Raw genomic sequence first — 21219 nt, 5'->3', positions numbered from 1 at the left:
CCTCATTAAGAACTTCTATTGGAAGATGAAGAAAATTGTTAACTAGTATAGTTACTATCACTTATACAAGTACTCACTCTCAATCTCTCTCTCTCCATTAACAAACGAGTCTCACAATCAAAATAAAAAAGAAAATAGCTAAAAGATGGTCCCACTATCACCTATACAAGGACTTTAACTTCATTTAGTGAGGTAAATTTATCGATGTGACTCGTTCAATTGTTTTGTTTAGATGTGCTGGGTTGGAGTCAATGAATATTTAATACACAATCTCATTACATGTGAGACTAATTTAGAGACTCTTTAGTTTATTACCATTGCAGATGTTCATGGATTGGAACAAACTGAGTTAAACGAATGCTAAATGCAACATGGCCGGAATGACGATTAAGTAATGAAGCTAATAAGTGAGATAAATTTTAAGGAAAATTCTACGGTGAAGTCATGAGAATGACTTTCAGGTGAAGTTAAATGGTCAATCATTTAACATTTGTGTATTTAATTCATGCCACGTCAGATTATTTGGTGTATTGAACATTTGCTCATAAGGTGTGTCATTATATCTTTACTTATTGCAATTGTGTCCCTGAATAAATTAAAATTAAACATAGATTTTCATTTGTGCACTAAGATTGAAATTCTCCTTAATATTTTATATGTGGACTGATTTGTAATAAGGTAAAGTTTAGTTTTAGAGTGATCCACCAGCAGAACACTAGCTGACATGACATCGACAGTTATGCTATTGGCTAAACAAAATAACTTTTCACAAAAAGTCAGTTTTCTGACCCCGAAGCCCCAAAATTTTAAGGGTAAAAGTGAAATGAAGAAATGGGGAATAATTATGGAGCACGTGATCTAACATTTTGTGTGTGTTTTTTTTATTTTTTTTTATAATATCCATGTTGGACATGTGACAAGACTTCCATGACATCAAAAAAATGCCAACTCAACACAAAAATGGGAGAAAACAAATGGGAAGCCATGAAATCGGACAATTGAGAAACTTGGTTAAAATCTTACAAAATAAATTAGGAGGATCAAAACTGCACAATACAAAAACTTATGAGGCCGAAAGTGAAAGCCTAATTTGATTTATAGAAACTTTGACACAGTTTTGTGAATTTACAAGAAGTTGTATATCAAAAGCGATATGCTATATACAACGACTAACATCATCCCAAACACATTACGAACAATTAATGAGCGTTGGATCCTTTTAGATCTTTCATTTAATTGGGAAACACATGGGAGTAAAAATAAGAAAGGGGTCCACCACAGACACAATTCAACTCTCTTGATGTTTTAGTGAAGATTATTTTCGCTAGAAGTAGTAGTAGTCATGTCAAAATACGGATTTGGGTAGGCATGATAGCAAAACCTGTACCCGCAGGTACCCAACAAAACTAACTCTGATTTGACGAGTTTTCTTTGCTTTGACTGAATTTGGGTATAGGTTTGGGTTCTCCCCAATTTCGAAACACGGGTACAAAACGGGTAACGGAGATATAAGTACCCACCCCGAACCTAATACAAACATGTTCCCAAAAGTTTGATAATTTCCATGTTATAAAAATTGTCATTGATATTTAAAGGAGAAACCAAATCATTCAGATCATTGGGTAAATGTAATGTTAAAGTGTGCAAATTGCAAAATGTTAAAGTGTGCAAATTGCAAAATGTTAAAGTGTGCATATTATTGGACAATGTATTAAAATATCGAGATTGGGGCTTGAAAAACTTCTTTTTTTATTAAAATAATAATTCATTGTGAGTACGGGAAGGGGCGGGGATACCCTAACCCATCTGGGAGATGTATGAGATTATTTTCGCATCCCTAATAAATATGGGTAGGGTAACAAGTAAATATATTGGATTCGGGGACGGGGATGAGGAAGATAAAACTCGTTTCCACCCCGCCCCATTACCATACCTAGATATGGGTTTTGTTGAAAAGCTTTGCTGCCAAGGAATGCCGACAAGTGCGAATGAAACAACGTGAATGAGTTTAGAAATCAGTGACTTGGCCCTTGTTAAAGTACTACAACCCTTTTTTTTCCTTAACAATGATCTTAGCGATCATGGATTTAGTAATATGAAGTTCAACATAAATACAAGGAATGATCTTGGTCGAAAGAATTTAAGTGGTTGTTGTTTTAACTATGATTTGAATTCAAGTTCTTTCTAATAATTCAATCTTAATAAAAAATTATGTACAACTAAAGTTTAATCATTTGATTATTAATTTTGTCACTTATGAATGCGCTTTTAGCATAATTTAACACATTAAAAATGTATATAATATATTAAATTTTGAGTGAATAGTAGGTTACTTATAAAAAATGTAACCAACGTAAAAGAAAAAATAGTCTCCTCCCATTTTAACGGACAAATACATTTCTAAAAATTTAAATTGCCACTCGAAATAATTTTCTAATAACTTTTGCCGTTTGAGTCTATGACATGCAACGTTAAGTAAATATGACAAATTGCACATTGATAAGTGCTCATTAGAGACTAATTTCTCATAAAGTTTATGTGGACACATGTTAATGATTACACTTTGTTTTCGAAAATGATTTTTGATAAAAGTCTTTAAAGAGCAGTATATTTTAAAAAGCTATAATGCAACTTCTTTTTATGTTTTATTTATCTCCTTGTCATTATCAAAATATTCTCCCATTTTTTCAGAAATAAAAGGAAAATAAGAGTAAAAATTTATTGAAAAATGTTAACTAGTGTCACAAGACACCAATTAAAGAAACAAATATAGTAATAATATATTGAAACTTATACAATCAAACATTTGAAAGTGTGAAAAAAATTAATTTTAATGCAAAAGTTGCTTTTCTGTTTCCTTAACTAAAATGCTCCTAGGCTAGTTAACATTATCCTTATGTTATTCTAACTTAGTTAGTGCAGAGAAAAACGGAGGACAATCAAAGGCTTTGATCCTATGCTCTGCTATACTCTCACTTCAATTATCATATATCTTCTATATGACCTATTTAGTCCCAATAAGTGTTAAAATTTTCAAGGTGAATTGAATAGAGGATGATTATAAATTTATAAGGAATTGTAGCATCCATAATTTTGGCCATTCCTATAACACTAAGTAAGTTGAAATAGATTTTTACACGATTAATTTTCAAATAAAACACCTTGTTTATAATGTGAGGTTCATGTGATCCAAACCCTACTTGGGAACATTTTAGTATCAATTTTGTAGCAGTCTAGCATTACTATGGAAACAAATGGTTCAAGTTAATCTCTAAGTATTGTACAACAATATATCTTTTTTGGTAGCACATGTGCTAATCAACACATCCAGAATATGACAACTATCCACAACAATTTGATAAGTTCTATAACTTCAACCCTTGATTCTATGAGCTAAATCTAAGTGTCTTACACAAGGACACCCCCTTTTTCTTGAAGATCCAAATTTTGTGCTTTGTTTTTCTCACTGATCAATGCTTAAGGAACAAGCCTCTTTATATAGGCTTTTTGAACCTCTAGTTAGTAGATTCCAACATGAATCTTGCCACATCAATCACAATCACCTACAAACATTGATCTCAGGCTTCCTTTCGGAACATCGACTCAAGATCACCATTGCTTGAATTTGCTTTGTGAGAAGGACCGGTCTTGAATTCCACTCCTCCAAATCCATATTGTTGCACAACAAGTATTGATGAATTTGAACCAAAACTATTTGATGCCAACATGTCACCAATAACACCAAGTTCAGGACAATCAGCCCATTCCAACAATTCTGTCAAAACCAAAGAGTTTCTTCCTTTTCCATGACCTAAAATATATAGATCAAACCCTAATTTGTCCAATTCCTCAAGAACTACAGGAATGTCTTCGCCAGTATGCACTTCTCTTTCTTCATAAGTTATAGTATCCTCATTGTTCACTGCCTTAAGTCGAAACGAACCTACACGGTCTTCATCCAACTCTCTTTGCTTTCCACTATCTAAAACAGCAGTTAATAGTCCAAATGTTTCATTATTCACTGACGAATCAACTTCGGCGGTCTTACCACACAAAATAATCCTCACCACGGTAAGCATTGTCCATGGATGCTTCGACATTCTCCAAGCAATCGCTAAGGCTTCTCTATCATCAGATCCACCAATGAAAATCATAAGAATACGCATTTTGGTCTTGATTAAAGCCGAGTGATGACCACGGTCAACAAAGATTCCAACCGAACAAGGCAAATCTTTCATCACGTTTTGGTTTATGTCTTTGATCACGGCATCCATTACTTCTAGAGAACCTTCCATATTATTCTGCTTGTGAAACGGGAGCAAAACCAACGACGCTTGTTTCTCCAACGCTAAATTGTATATGTCTTTATGAATCGTCGAAAATGATGACATAGCAACAAGATTTTCCACATGAGTGTTAGCATTATTGGATGCATATTCTTCAAAAACATTAGTGATATGGTTAGATGAGTAACTATTTGTTTCTGATGATTGGTCTAGGGTTTGTGATCCTGTACTAAGTTGCTGTTCTTGTTGGTCCATTTGTGCAACTAGAAGTGCAGTTGAACGTCCTTTGAGTTCAACAAGTTGAAGTGCAAACACACGTAAAGGCGAAACCGTTGTGCCATTACAAGCTTCAAGGATATTGATCATTCCATTGGCATGGCGAGCATTGTGTACACAAGCCATAACCCTAATCTCAGAATCAGCTCTCAAATTCTCTATTGTCCTTAGCTTGTTTTGCTCAAATGTAGCTCTTGGTTTGTACATTGCATTGATGATAGGTGCTACTACAAATGTCATAAAAAATATACTATACACCATAATTGTAAATGCCTGCGGACTCAAAACCTGACCAATATAAACAAAATTTATATTTAGTTTTGAACCAAGTACATACAAATTTAAGAGTGAATGAACATTTTATCTTTTTTTTTAGATAGGTTCATTAACTTAATTTGGATCATTTAACTCTTTTTTACGTCATTTTATTTTCTTTGCAGATGTTTGAATGTGGATTTTCAGGGCATGAGGGTCATGCTGACACTGGTTAAGGAAGTCAAAAGAGGAAATTTGAGGCCAAAAAGAAAAGTTTTTAAACTTTTAATGCATTGAATACACAACTTTTAATGCAAAATATTACTATATTCGACTCCTTGACGACTACCCCTGGAGCACTGGTTAGCATTTCCCAAGGACGATAAAAACAATTTTGTCTGAAATAAATTCCCTTGTTTTTGATTTTTTGTTTTGCTAATGAAACACAAAGAGTAACAAAAGGTTTTATCAAACATATCCAAAATCAAATAATACATGAGGCTAATCAAGTAATTAACAATAATGTATAGAAGTAAATTAATAATACCTTTCTATCCCATCCAATGTTTAGTATAATCAATGACAAGACACCTTTAGTATTCATAAGCACTCCAAGAGCCATACTATCTCTAACAGACATTCCATAGAAACTTGTAGCAAGTACAGTGCTCACAATCTTGGAAGAAATCAACAAGATCATGATACCACAAACCCACAAAGCACTTTCTCTTAAAGACAAATAAAGAAAATAGATATTACTTCTCAAACCTATACTTGCAAAAAACAATGGTGCCAAATAACCTGATGCAATATCTTCTGTTTGTTCAATCAACATGTCTGTAAACTTTCCACGTGGAAGAATTAACCCAAAAATCAATGCCCCAACAACAGAATGTGTACCAAGAAATTCAGTAATAGTTGCACATGCAATAACACCAACTAATACATAGGATAATTGGTATGTGTCCCATTTATCTTCATTTGTTTTTTTTACTATTATTTTGTTGAGTGGAGGACGTAACACAAAGTAACAAAAAAGAGCAAACAATATGGTTAATATCACTGATATTATTCCAGTTATACCATTAATAATAAATGGTATAAAAAATATAAACATTGCCCAATTGATAAAGTCGTTCATTGTAGCTGCTGTTAATGCCACTTTACCAAGTCCAGTATAAAGAATCTTAAGATCTGAAAGAATGTGGGCCACCACTGGAAAACTTGTGATAGTAACAATTAATGACCATAATAAATAACCATTATGGTTTTTATATGGTTCCTCATCACATTCTTTGCATTTGCATTCCCCAACCAAAAAATATGTTCCAAGTCCAAATATCATTGGAATAATTGTTCCAACAATTGCAATGCTTGATGCCTTTTTCCTTGCTCTTAGTACCGACTCTAAGTTCATCTCTAAGCCAGTGACAAAGACATAGTAGATGATACCCAATTGTGCTATAGACTCAAAACTAAGGAGTCCCTTTATACGTAGTATAAATCCAAAGATTGTGTTGGAATTTTTTTCTCGGGGAATATATATATTTATCACGAAAGCAGCCTAAAAAAAATGAATATACATTTAGTATAATTTAGAAATTAATATGTAGAGGGAAAAATTGCTCAATCTATAACGGAAATACATAATTATGTATTTCCGTTATACACAATTTTATGTATTTTTAAACTTTTCCGACGACCATTAGAATTGTTTGGCAGCCTCGGCACTAGGTTCCGGCAGCTGTGGTCCCTGGAGGTTTTCAAAGGTTTTTAGGGGAAAGGCAGCCGGAACCGGCTTTCAAATACCAAACAACGAGGACCAAATGGTTCTCAAAAACAAATACACAAACTATATATGAGTTATTCAAATACGTAACATTTTTCGTCTTTTATAAACAAAGATATTGTTTTCAAGATTTGAACACACAACCTTCTTTTCATTAGATAACAACCTAATTATCGCGTTCAGGCTCGCACTTTAAATATGTTAATGTGTATTACAAATAAATAAAAAGGAAAAGAAAACCATGCACTTACAAGAAGCTCAGCAACGAATTGAGGTTGATTTAAGGGTCTTAGGATCCAGAACATTACACGATTGGCCACTGCAACCGCTAATATTTGTTTGACAAGTTCTTTAAGGTAATATTCCAAGACATTTTCAGAATTCCATATTGGACCAGGATTATCTATACGGCTCACGAAGCAACCAATTTCATCATGCTTCGGCAAATTAAGATAGCCTTTCATAAATTCTGTTATATCATGTTCTTGTTCCATAATGACTTATTCAAATGATATGCCTCAAAATTTTTGATATTCTGTGTTTTATTTCCATTTCTTAAAATCTCATGGAAAGAGCTTGTAATTCTTTAACTGATTTCGTTACATCTCTTCTATTATTAGAAAATCTTGTTGTCATCCACAGCTTCTTGATATAATTAGTTAATTATTAGCTGTTACTATAAGGGTTACAACCTTTCAACCTATTTTCATATGTTAGGTATTTGATTATGTAAAAATGAAATAGCGATTAATTTTTACGTACTAATTGTGTAACTTTTTACACTAGATCAATCAAATCATGTCAAATAGATATTTTAGAAGTCAACCTTAAAAGGTGGTATGATAAAGTGATATGATTGAATATGTGTACAAAAGCTTTACAATATCCTTTTTTTTTTCTAGAGGTAAGATCCATGTATACAAATGAAATCCAAAGGAAAATATTACCTATTTGATTTTATAAGAATATTATAGATATTGTTTGGTCACAAGTTTTACATAAATTAGTTGAAAGTTTAATCTCTTATTTTTTTTTAAGAATAAAAGACAATATCCTCGAAAAATTCAAATTTTCAGCGGCCTTTTAACGGCCATTTGGCCGCCGGTTATTTGGTAGTTGAAAACTCATTCCGAAGGTTTTTTCTAAACAAGCCATAGAAAGCCTCTGAGGGGTTGTGGCCAACAGAAGCCTCTAAGAGTGTAGAGGCTTCTAGACGATTTTGAAGGCCACCATCGTTGGAAAGCCCCCCTTGATATCTTTTAATTTTATATATGTATTGTCGTCTTAGACTGTCAAAAATAAAAATAAAAGAGTTATCTTTTAAAGTATTTAATTAATTAAATTTAACTAAAAGAAGGTTATAAAAAAAAGTAATTAAATTTTTACATAAAAGTAAATACATTAAAAATGTTTAAAATCTTCATTTTTTTTTAATCAAACTAGCTAGGTATGATTAACATCGATTAAACAAGATAAAAAATTATGTTGACACTTCACGCACTATCATGCAAATGCGACACACTCAAAACATATTTATACCAACTAGTACTTGGACCCGTGCGATTCATGAGAAGTTAATTATCTCATTGACTAATAAATGTTGATTATCTCATTTAACCTGATATTTTTGTCAAATTTAAAGGAAAAAAAAATTGCCAATAAAATAATAGTTGTTGTTGAGCATGAGTTAATTCTTCCAAAAGACGATGACAACAACAGTCAAACATTATCCTACTAAGTGGGATCGACTACATGGACTGAAATATGTCATATTGTTTTATCATAGACCATATTTAGATCCAACTCATTAATCTGTAAATCTTTCCTAATAGTTTCTCTTATAGTTTTTTTAGGTCTTTCTATACCTCTTGTAATAAAACTATCCTCTATTTAATTTACTTTTCTTACTACATAATTTATAGGTTTTCTCTGTACATGTCCAAACCACCTAAACCTCTTTTCCACAATATTTATACTATATGTGCTACCCCAACTATCTCTACAATATTGTCATTTCTAATCTTGTCCTATCTAGTCTTACCACACATCCAACACAACATCCTCATCTCCGCACACTTACTTTATTCTCATGTTGGTTCATAACCGTCCAATACTATGTCCCATAAAACATTGTTGGTCTGACAACTGTCTGATATTTTTTCACTTCAACTTAAACGGTAAGTTTGTATCACATAAAACACCTGAGACTCTTCTCCATTTGAACCAAATAATTTGAATACGATGATTTACATCTACTTTTATTTCTTTGTCATTTTGTACTATGAACCCAAGATATTTAAACTGTGTAACTTGTATGATATGATCCCCATCTTTCACCTCTAAGGTCGAACTACTTCGTCTTTTGCTGAAATTACATTACGTATACTATGGCTTGCTTCTACTGAGACGAAAGTCATACGCTTCTAAGACTTGTCTCCAAATCTCCAACATCCTATTCAATTCCTCCCTTAACTCTCCAACGCATACAACTTGATGTTAGTTGTTGGATGTGTTTCGTAAGTACACCTAAAACTAATGTAAAAAGATAAATAATAAAAACCTTGAAGCAATTTAGACTTCATATTATCACATCAGAGAGATTGTTGAAAAAAAATTATTTAAAATCTATTGTTGACTCTATTACAATATAATAGATTCAAAAATAGAGAAAAAGTAGGATTTACGACTATGAAAAGCAAGTTGGCTAGCACCTGGAAACTTGGAGGTGGGTTTTAGCTAATGGATGTTGACAACAGATTTTACATGGTGAAGTTTGATCTAGCAGATGATAGAGAAAAAGTCATTAATGGAGGTTCGTGGGTGTTCTTCGATCACTATCTAGCGGTTGCAAATTGGAGTCCCAATTTTGTCTCGTCAACGGCGAAAATTGAAAAAACCCTAGTGTGGTTTCGTTTCCAGGCATGAATTTGGTTTATTATAATGAGAATATATTGATGGCTATGGCATCTGCCATTGAAAATTCGGTGAAGGAGGACCAACGTACGCTATCTGTGGATAGAGGAAGATTTGCTCGTGTTTGTGTCGAGATTGACTTGAACCTACATGTGGTCGCTCAGATATGGGTGTGTTGAGCTTGGCATAGAGTAGCATATGAAGGTCTACATGTTATATGTAACTCATGTGGTTGTTATAGGCATGTGACACAAAGTTGTACCTCTCTTGTAACACCGTCGGCGAGCTACACGACAACTACATTCAAACTTGGTGAAGAACAAGTTGCAACAAGTGATGGTGGTACGACAATTCCATCACAGTTCAAAAATCTCGTAGATAGTTTTGAGGGTACTACAAAACCGGATGCTATTCATGGAGATTGGATTACGGCTACAAAAAAGAAGCGAACAAATAAAGGAGTGATTAATAAAAATGAGGGAAATAAGGGAAATTCTATTGGTAAGGGAAACCGCTTTCTCTCTCTTGGCAAAGAAATACAAGAAAAATATTTTTTTTGGGGATAAGTCAAATGGAAAGTAATGATAAGGTTCTTAATGGGGGACCAAAAGAAGGCAGCAAACAAATCTTATTAATGTGAGTGCTACGCTGACTTCTGGTGTTAATTTGGATAGAACAAATCCTATTATTAGCAATACACATCATGCTACTAATCAAGTGCAACCAAAATCCCACAAAGGCCAAGGCAACTTCCAACATGGCAAAAACGAGCCTGCAAAAACAAACATAATTATACATTCTTCAAGTAACCAATACGAACTCCTTGTTAATAATAAGGATCTGAATAATTCGATCTTGTCTTAGTCCGTGTGCAATACGGGTAAAGGAGGTCCATGTGGGACTGTTATAAACACACTGGCAAATAAGGTTGACCATGAGATACACTATGAAGGGTCTGGTAGTGGATCACCTAAGAGTAATATGGCTCTAAAGTTAAATGATGCTCACATGCTTAAGAAAGACGTTGACATGGAAGCGACATAGTTTTAACATGTAATATACTTCCTTCTCAAAATATTTAATGGATTTGAAGACCTAGTATTTTTGAGTTAGAATTTTAGAGGTGCTCTAAGTGCACAAGGGTGACATCATATATGTGATTTGGTTAGACAACACCGTTCTTTACTTATTTTTTTCAATGGAAACCCATTGTCCTTTTTCACGAGTGGCCACTTTTTGGAATCGCTTGGGATATGATATTTGTGCTATGTCAGAGGCATTAGGACATTATGGTGGTATCTGGGTGCTTAAGGAGATAGGGTGTATCTATCCCCAGCCGGCTAATCGACAACAATTATGGAATTATCTTCAAGACCTTAGATCTGACCTGACAAGTCCGTGGTTGATGATGGGTGATTTTAACTAGGTTTTATTGCCATATGAGATTAAAGGGTGCACGTTCCCATCTAATCAAGTGGATAGGTTCGCTCTTATGGTAGATCGATGTAACCTACTTGCTCTTGGCGCCACAGGTAGTAACTTTACTTGGTTTAAAAAAGAGTGGGGTGTTTTAAAGATGGCTAAGAGATTGGATAGACCTATTTGTGATTGTGACTGGCACAATATCTTTCCTGAAGCGTATGTTGAGAATTTAATGAGACATCACTCAAATCATCACCCTATACTATTAGGGGTAAATGGTTTATTCCTCCTAGTCACACTCGCCCCTTTAAGTTTCAGGCAACTTGGTTAACTCATGAAGACTTTCAAGATTAACGGTTTATGTCGTTTTACACAACATTGTTACTCTTGGTGTATCTCAATGACATATCAAATGATTTTAGATTTTTGTAAAATTTACATGAATGATCTATATGATATAAACTTACAATCCAACTGTCAAATTTAAAACATATGTATCGAGTAAAACGATATTGAGTGGTGTAATATTATATTGTTGTAATTTGATTCATCCTACATGTGTGTGTGGAAAAAGTGGGGTGTTACATTCTCCTGGATAGGGTCCTTACTCGTTAGAACCTTTCTAGATGGAGGATGATTGAGGATTCTAGTGGTGTCCCTTGTGCATTATGTAGTGTTTTGGTGGACTCGTCCACTCACTTGTCTATTACATGTGATTTGGCCTTTCCGATGTGGTATACTATATATGGGAGGTTAAGTTTAGAGTTCGTGCTTCTAAAAGATTTGTTTGGTCTTTACAAGGCTTTCCAGGATCTTGGAGTTGGGAAGAGCATTATGTTCGATTTGACTTTAGTTTGACATACTGTTATGTGGTCTATCTGAAAGTTCTGTAATGATCTTATCTTCTTTAGGTAAGTAACATTTATAGAGCAACTGGTGGATTAGATAAAATTCTCTATTAAGAATTGACTCTTTGGCAAGAGCTGCAACCGATAGTGATCGGTGGAGGGGGCAATCTTGGATCACTCTGACTTTGGGTGGTTGGTGATCCACCCTCGATCGTTCTTGTAGGTGTTGTTGTTTCCTTTCCTCTTTTTTCAGGTTGGAGCTGGAGTTTGTTGGGCGCCGCAGAGCCTGGTAGGCAATAAGGTGTTTCAAAGGGTGTTTCCACCTGGATTTAATTTTTGTCTCTTATTTGTAGCTTTTCTATTTGTTTGTTTGTGGCTTGTTTTTTTACATTTCTCTCTGGACCTGAGTACGTCTTGTACTCTCCGCGTTTTTATTTGTACCGGAGCTGGTTAGGTTTTTATATATATCATTTGCCATTAGGGAAAAAAATACACACGTACAACACAGCACAAGGAATACAATATCATAAAACAATATTGTTTTTAGTAAAATAATAATATAAACATATGTACATAACCTATAAACTCTATTAAGGTTCCTAATGTAATCTAGCCTGTCTCCCAATACAGGGTACCTAACAAGAGGAAAAAGTTTATAGAAACGTACTATATCGTCAAGTAGGTTTTTATCATAGTTGACCCTGTAGGATCTGAAAGCAGATGTCTGACTAGAGACATTCTTAAGTTATTTGGTGCTATTATGAACATGTAGAGTGCAAACAATAGAAGATCTCTCGAGGACAGAGAAGAACCAAGAAATCCTTGCCACATCCTGCGATAAAAATCAGTTAATCATCATTCCATTATGGAGCAATTTCAATCCCAAAAGTGTGAAAAAAATTAAGCAATAAGATGGAGTCAGAATTATATCACAAGAAAGCAAACTGGTTTATCTAATGCTAACAAGTAACCTGAATACTACTAACCTTTATGTCACGAGGTATTGTTATGGTTTTTAGTAAAAAGGGAGTTGTAGCATGTAAAGGATCACAAAATTTCAGATTAAATCTCTCCTATCCCTAGGGAGCTTTCATTAAAACTCAAAGAGCAGCTTGAATGGTAATGGACCCATTCATATTAGATTTTTCACATAGTATCATGTTTTTATATCAAGCCTTGTACTATCGTGTTTTTATACTACTAGTCCTTATCGTGTCCTATGCTATCCTACCATGCATACCAAAGGGGATTTTAGTTTAGTGTTAACAATAAAGCAAGCGCCATTATCCAAATAACATAGAATTGGTATTATGAACTGTGGCATTTTTTCTGCAGTCAAGTTTCAACCACTGAAGCCAAGATAGAAGATAGAATGTAGAGGACAGAAGCATAATTTGTATAGCACATACTAACAGCTACTACAAAGTCCAAAATATCTATGACATATATGAGAGAAAATAGACCATACCACTCAGGTAAGCAGAAGAAAGTACGGAAGAATGTTCTAGTGCCTTCAATGTCCAGCTGCACAATTAGTGCTAATCCAAAAAGAAAGAAAGATCTCTGTCGTTTCCTTTCTTGTGGCCAAAGTGTATTCCAAGCTGAACGAAAAAGAAAATTTAAATGCACATACAAATCAATAAACTTACATCAATGAGAAGTCTGAAAATGTCAGCTCTCAAATTTGGAATGAACACAATCTACATCTCAAAATTATGCATAACTTTCTGCCAGATAGTAGAACTGTTTGAGGAAAGAAAAAAGTATGCATAGTTTTCGTAATTTTGGAGGAACTGGTAACATTTAGGGTCTAAGGTTCTAAGCTTACGGATTTACTTGATTACCTCGCATTGATGGATTCTCCTTACTTCTTCCATAAGTAATAATGTCCCTTGCATTACCGTCATTCAAAATTGTAGCAATTACTGAAGCATATTGCGGAGCTTCTGACAACGATCTCACAACAGAGTAGCCTATTGGACGAAAACGATATTAAAAGAGCTATAAGTTAATTAAGCATATGCATATTATGAAAATGTGACAATGTCATGCCTGTGGCTGGATGCACCATGCTGGCAGCTGCACCAAATGCAAGGTTCTTCTGTTCTGTGTTTGGTAAGGATCCACCAACTGGGATATAAGACCATTCCTACACAAATTTGTAGAGAAAAACACTCAGAATCCAACATCAGATGCTAAATATGTACAAATGCACTAAAAGAACTTGTACATCTCATAATATAATTTCCCAACTATTATGTAACAGCTAAAAGGACAATTGGAAATCGAGGGTAAAAGACTGCTATCAAGGGAAGCACTGTTTTTCAGCCTGTCAATGTTCTCCAGTATAATACATGCTTTCAGCGGAAAAAGAACTGAATAAATAAAATTGATGACCAATGACCGCAGCAAATATCAGAAAATGTATTTTTTTCAGAGTAAGATATGTACTAGTACGATAGGACCGATTGGTCATTTAACAATACATATGCGGCACTAAGTATCATCCTATATGGAAAATGGATGCATCCTTTTTTTGACAAGATGAGCCCGTGCTAAATTTATGCGGAACCCATATAATTTAGAAAGAACCATTTCCAAAGTCCCGGAACCATTCAATTTTCAGCCAATAGGAGAGAGTATGTTGAGAAAAGCCTGTTAGAAAGTGTATTGCAGTACTCCTCAAAATGTAATACTGATAGCATTGCCAATGCCCTTACCTCTTCATAAGTTTTTGTAACTTTGATCCCCATCGTATTTAATCTTGATAAGAGCTTTTTCTTTAATAAATCAAAAGGCATGGCATCTTTAGACGCCAAACATGTTTCCTGCGATTGGAATTTCTCTATAAATACAAACAGAACTGCATTACTTAATGGAAAACACTACACTGAAAAAACAATGAGCAAACCTCAAAGAACACTTTTGTACGAGACATGGGCATTGCATAAAGAAATGTTGGATATTTAGCTTCTAGAGTTTGAACATTGTTCTTCATATAGTCTCTGTAATCCATGAAAACCATCACGTTTGGATCATAAGGACTGTTTTCAACCTAAAATTATAACAAACAAAAAAAGTCATTACTCATTATTACTATATCCATCACATTTTATACATTTAATATTTTTCAATTAAAAAGAGTGTACATGTTATGTTGTTAAAGACAAGGAAGGAAGCATGGATAGACCAATACTTAGGGACTTCCCGGACTTGGTGCAATTTACCCGACTTATAAGGCCACGCCCACACTTTTTGAAAACATTTTCTATATAGAAACTATTTTCACAAAGTAAACTGTGCCCAAGCTTGTCAGCACACTGTTTCCACTGTACAGTACAACAATCCAATCATATTTTGCAGGACAGGAGTAATACTACATGATATCATACCAACAGTCTAATAAAAACAGTAGAACCAAAGAGCCAGCGCCCTACCTCAACTTCTACACCATAAGCTGTTTGTACACACACCTTTGGACCCCCAACCTCATACTGCAATAGTTTCCCTGAAGCTGCTCCTGATGCAACAGTAGCAAGCCTATAATAACAGGTCAGAAGTTTCAATATATAATAAGGGCAACATGGTGCTTCAAAACTAGCGCCATAGCAAGGTTTAGGGAAGTTTCAATATATTATAGATGAAATGATAAAAATTATAAAAGCATGCAAATCGTACCTGCAGGGCACTACAGTATCATATTCACAGACAACATGATTATGACCATTGCTAGCCTCAACAATCCTTTCTACTTTTGAGCCAAGATACGAGACACCTGACTCGACACACCTAGGGAAAATTAATATGAATTACAAATCTATAAAAGGAAATAAAGTATTTATAACCAAGAAGTTAATTCAGAAATAATAGTGATGCTATAGATATCATCAGCAGTTATACCTTCTTAACAATTCCTCGTGAAGCAAATGCCGACTGACACGGCCATAAGAACGTCCAATGGAAATGGGATTTTTATTATCAATATATACAACGGTATCCTTCCAAACATGCTCAATACAACCTTCAAGTCCAAGACCTGAAATTATAATGAAGTGCACTTGGTAAGGCGTAATATCAACTAAGAAAGCAAAGTATATGCTCTTGCCCAGCAAGAAAATATATACTGTTTTCAAGGACATAAATATCAAACTGGTGAATGAAAACTATCAAAATATCAAAGAGATCATCAGAATAAAGAAGCAAACAGAAATTCCATTAAATGAAATCTGTTAGGCAGTACTAACACAAGTAGAGTGAAAATGAAAAGCTCTAAGATCACTGTTTCTATGGTTCATAAAAAGAAGGGCAAAACTGAAATCATAAGGGTAAAACTATCAAAATCTCATAAACATGCGTGCAAACATTGTTTATAAAGATAATGTAATTAGAAAGATATAGCAAGAAGGATACCTTTAAATTCGTCCTCCCACACACCATAGTTGTTTGTGAAAGGGAGATCCGGACCAATAAGTCCAACTTTTAATCCTAACTTGCCAGATTCAGCAGCTAGAGCAAGACCAGCAGGACCACAACCAATAACGACTAGATCTAGTACTCCATCTCCAATAGAGATAGGTGGCAACTGCAAGAGCGATTAACGGTAAATTCTTAAGAGAATAAACTCGCACACACACACACACAACATAGACAAATTCAATAATCAATATTGTTATCTCCGAAACGTGAAAACCAGTGCTGTACGTGAAAGTTAATAATGCTTTCAAAACTACAATCAATATTAACAAAACAACAGTTCATTGCTTGAAAAAAATGGTGCATCCGTGCATGAAAGTTAACAATGCTTTCAAACTATAAGCAATATTACCAAAACGACAATTTGTGCTTGAAAATAAAGACGTGTATGCCATAACACGGGTTACACGGCACAGTTCACATCATTTTTATTCATAGAAAGAGCCATGGACAGAACAAGGTATAGATGATTTGGGGCGGTTGCCGCCCCCAAGTATCATGTAATACTTGAGCCATATCTTTAAAAAGCACATTTCAGCCCCTAAAAAATGCATTAGTCCCACTTTCTTTATAGAACCTGCACACAATTGCTAATTTTGTTTAGAAGTAATGTTTTTCACTCGCCCTAACCTTTGTAACACGCCATTCCATCCTTAATAATTTAACTGGCTGCAACTTTTAGAAAAATGTAAAAAAGATTATTATAATAATAATAAACTATGTTAAATAATAACTAGAAGAAGAAAACAAATCCTCAAATTTAAATCACAACTCCTATGTCCTTCAAGGAGCAATTGCTAATTGGGATGGTGTGATATCTCGTAAAAAGGTGCTCTCTTGCGGATGGTATATTACGAGGGAGCGAAAGAGTTCAGGTTTTCAATTTTTCGCTTAGTTAAGTAATCCAGTGAATTCTTAAATCTCGCAAAATTTGATTGTACAGGGTTGGAGTACCCCTTGTACTCTCATTAATAATCATTTTTGCTTATAAAGAAAAAATAAGTCATCTTACAGAATTCATATTCTTGTAAATAAAAGCGTCATATATGTCGCCGCATATCATGAGATTGTGGCGTCATTTTCATACGCCATAACCATCCTTGTCACAATAGAAATTACTCTACAGTTTTCGCCCCTGGCAACTCGATAATTTTTTTTCTAGTTCCATCCCTAAAAGGAGCTACAATTTCATCCATATAATTCAAATATCTACACTCTACATGTCCTAAAGAAATAAGACACCATTTTAAATTGACAGAACATAATGCAATTACTTATACAAATAAATTTCAAATGCTTTTAAAATTTTAAATTGACAGAACATAATGCAATTACTTATACAAATAAAATTTAAATGCTTTTAAATCTGCAACTCGTAAATAAGATAATTCGATCAAGAAAACCAAAGTAATTCCATAACATTGTTCTTTACATTTTTAATCAAAAAATAAAGGCAAAAATAAAAAGAAAACATATGCACACAAAATAGAGCTGTGACTCTCATGAGATTATATCATTTTTCACTAGCTTATAGCTTCTTTTTTAACTACTACTTCATATAACATTTTGAGCTTAATTGGAAGAATAAATAGAATTAAAAATCGTTTTAAATCATTTCATATTTATCAATTACTAACCTGCTAGCTTATTTGAGCTTAATTGGAAAAAAAAAAAAAAATAGCAATTAAAATTGAGTTTAATGGCCATGAACTTGAGGTGTAAAATAGTTTTACACTATCATCCAATATCATATTCATGTAACTTTATGTAACTTTATAATTATAAATTATTTCATTACAAATAAATTTATGTAACTTTATAATTATAAATTATTTCAAAAAATAATTATTTTTATCATATTCATCAATTGACGTAACAACACATCATTGTATGCGTGCGTGCACCGGCAGAGTATACTAATTAAATTCTTATTTCAACTATGAACAGTTCCTTCAAACCGACGATCAATGCGCAACTCGATATAATCAACAACTACAATAAGAATGAGAATAAAAGAAACAAACCTTATCCGCAAGCTTAGATTGCAAATCCATAGACTTTTTCTGCTGCATTTGAACAAAAACAAGTTCAGAACCACCAGCCTTAACAAAATCCTCCTCATCAGCATAATCCTCTTTAGCAACAACACAACTCTCACTTCCTGCACCACTTGCTTTCGCATACAGTTTCATCGAACGCAACCGAATCGCGTTCGATGAAGCTTCTCTTCTTCTCCAACAAATCTTCTTTCTCCTTAACCTCAAAGAAGGACTTATGCAAAACGCCATTGCCGTTAAGTTTCTCGCTCCAACGCACTCCATTGTAACGAAGATCAGTGTTAAAACGACGTCGTCGTTTAACTGCTTAGAATCATGGTGGTGTTGAAAATGAGTGTTGAAACGACGACGTAGAAGGTTGGCGCTTTTTTGAGAGGGATTGTATGGTTTGTGTTGCAACGTGTTTCAGTTTTGATGATATAAATAGTCATCATCCGAATTCCACGTGGAGGTTTCTGATTCGGTGGATTTTTCCACGTGGAAGTTGTTGATTCGGTAGAGTTTTGTGCAGCTACCCTTATCACGATTCGTTATAACTTGTAACAGACAGCTTGCACGTGTAATTATTAGCAGACCTTAGGCTTTGTTTGGTTGCAAAAGGAAAGTGAGAGGAAAGATAGTGAAAGGAAAGATTGTATAAGGAAAGAAAGTGAATGGAAAGTAAGGGGAATAATTTGGTTGTTTGGTATAAGAGAAAGTGGATAAGAAAGTGAAAGGAAAGAAACATATATTTTTAGCAATTGACATAAATAGCCCTATATAAATATAATTGATTGGTGAAAAGAAAGATATACATTCATAATTATATTTAGTTATTTACTTCTTCTTTTGAAAAATTTAAATACAGTTACATATATTAATTTTATAAAAAAAAAATATATAATTTGAAGAGCATAGGGAACAAGCTACTAGTGCTACCATTGTTTAATTACTACTGTGATTTTTAGAAAGATAAAACATGACAGCAAGGGCTGTATTGTCTTTTTAATCAAAAAAGTGTGCCACCTCCCCTTTCTCCTCACAATTGAGCGGAAAGCATTTTGATGTGGGACCCATGGTGTCTCATTCTTTCCTTTGTGAGTTTCACTTGTTCCAAACCATGTAAAATGTTTCTTTCCATTGTCTTTCTCTCCTCCTCACTATCTTTCCATGGAAACAAACACAGCCTTAAGGTAAGAAGGCCTAACTTGAAATAAAAGAGAGGGGGCCAAACCAAAATTTTGTGGAAACATAGCATACCTAATGTTAGGAAAGCCTAACTTTTCTTTTTTACAAGCTGAAAAAATATTTGTCAATGAAGTTCGGTTAAAATGTAAGTAAAATTTAACTAAAAATTGTTTTAGCATGAATCAAACTCAAGTTATCGTAAAAAATTCATCTTTGATAATACTCATTTATCACTTAAATATAATTGTTTGTTTAGACCTAAGTTGTTTTTAATTACATCACGAAGAACTTGTGGTAACTTATTCCCCTAGATACAAGAGTTTAAAGAAAGAGAAATGATATTTGAACAATCGTTTTTTGATTATTTTTGTAACAATTTTATATCTCATATTCACATTATGGTTTTACTTTCTCTATCTATTGTTTTGGTTTTTGTGTCAATACTTCATTTTCCTTGTTTTGGTTAATGTAATCTGAAAAGACATTCGAAATCCATTGCTGCACATAGAATTACATGTTTCATTCTTTTTTTTTCCTTGAATTTGACTTAACGCGTGATTCATAATAGGACAAACTGTACTATCTAAAAGTGACATCTTCAGAAGAAGACAAAGTCTGACGTGTCCTTGAGAGTCTTCTATTTTTTAGAGTCTGATGACTTTTAGAGTTTGATCTGCAGAGCCTCTAAGTGCAACTCTTCTTTTGATTCAAGTGTTAACTCCTGGTTTACCTTCCTTGAGATCTTATACCAAGTCTTTTAGTTTCTTTTGTATTTTTGATGCTCTTATATATGTTCAGACCTTGATAAATTTTAATCTATGGTCATCCGCACTTAAACATATATTAGCATATCCACTTGTTCTTCAATACTTTGTTTTTTTTAATAAGGCAAAATGAATGATATTAACAAAACCACATCAATCCCTTCAGCACAAGGTGTGCCAAATAAATAGACTACTAAAAATACAAGTAGTCCAATGAGAAACTGATAAGTGCTAGAAAGTTGTATTTTAAATGAATATTCAAAGCACTTTTGTTACCTGAGTTGTAAGTTATTAAGGGAAAAGCCGAGAGATATGTGATTATTGCCCTTTTACGCTTTAGGTATCCTACTTTACCCATTTGTGCAGGAATTGAGCTCAAGACATTAAGCAAAGAAGAAAAACAAAGAAATTGTGCAAAAGGTAACTCGCAATGGCGAGTAGAAGAGGAGCAAAGGCGAGCCAGAGGCGAGCACAAGTTAGAGAGCACAAAGATCTCACTCGCACCCAACACGCAACTGCGAGCTGAAGGCGAGCTCACTCACAACGGCGAGCAAAAGAACCTCAAAGGCGAGTCTGACGCGAGCTGAAGTCAGTAAGTCCAGTAACTACTCGCACTCAACTCGCCAAAGGCGAGCAGGAGGCGAGTAAACTCACAACAGTGAGCAAATGGTGAGCTCAAAGGCGAGCAAGTTCCAGAGAGCACTAGTTTTTCACACGCTCTTAACTCGCAAAGGCAAGCAGGAAGCGAGAAAATCGCAATGGCGAGTGAATTTACTCGCGAGGCGAGTTAGGACGGCCTAAAACTCCTCCAAGGTGACGTGGCTCAAACCCACTGGTGAAGCAACCTCAACTCGCCATTGCGAGTGAAGTTACTCGCGAGGCGAGTTGATGCAGAACAGGAGTTCTATAAATAGCCCACTAACCATCTTAGTTTTTTATCTTAGTTTTTCTCATAGTTTTCAATTATAA

The 21219-nt window shown here is 34.2% G+C and overlaps 2 protein-coding genes across 3 annotated transcripts; both read right to left on the bottom strand.

The window, feature by feature from the left end:
* Positions 1 to 3209: 3209 nt before the first annotated feature.
* LOC146945912 (cation/H(+) antiporter 15-like) lies at positions 3210 to 7674 on the bottom strand. The gene is made up of 3 exons (XM_085744187.1): positions 6858 to 7674; positions 5365 to 6381; positions 3210 to 4850 (listed from the first exon to the last, which is right to left on the bottom strand). The coding sequence occupies exons 1-3, from the start codon at positions 7098 to 7100 to the stop codon at positions 3579 to 3581; spliced, it is 2532 nt and encodes an 843-aa protein (XP_085600313.1). The 5' UTR covers positions 7101 to 7674; the 3' UTR covers positions 3210 to 3578.
* Positions 7675 to 12289: 4615 nt separating this feature from the next.
* On the bottom strand, positions 12290 to 18714 carry LUT2 (Lycopene beta/epsilon cyclase protein). 2 transcript variants are annotated; one of them, XM_085744185.1, is made up of 12 exons: positions 18287 to 18714; positions 16200 to 16371; positions 15690 to 15825; positions 15468 to 15578; positions 15227 to 15329; positions 15017 to 15118; positions 14701 to 14844; positions 14510 to 14617; positions 13842 to 13938; positions 13634 to 13762; positions 13258 to 13390; positions 12290 to 12621 (listed from the first exon to the last, which is right to left on the bottom strand). In XM_085744185.1, exons 1-12 carry the CDS (start codon positions 18581 to 18583, stop codon positions 12456 to 12458), a joined length of 1698 nt encoding a protein of 565 aa, XP_085600311.1. In that variant the 5' UTR covers positions 18584 to 18714; the 3' UTR covers positions 12290 to 12455. The 2 variants fall into 2 exon arrangements, with proteins under 2 accessions (XP_085600311.1, XP_085600312.1); XM_085744186.1 differs by lacking the exon at positions 15017 to 15118.
* Positions 18715 to 21219: the final 2505 nt, after the last annotated feature.

This window comes from Medicago sativa, chromosome 2, assembly GCF_051527215.1.
Source record: "Medicago sativa cultivar Bolivia chromosome 2, Bolivia_mono, whole genome shotgun sequence".
In the NCBI taxonomy this organism is placed as follows: domain Eukaryota; kingdom Viridiplantae; phylum Streptophyta; class Magnoliopsida; order Fabales; family Fabaceae; genus Medicago; species Medicago sativa.
The sequence above is the reverse complement of the archived record's forward strand: the minus strand, read 5'-3'. Positions and strand labels throughout refer to the sequence as shown.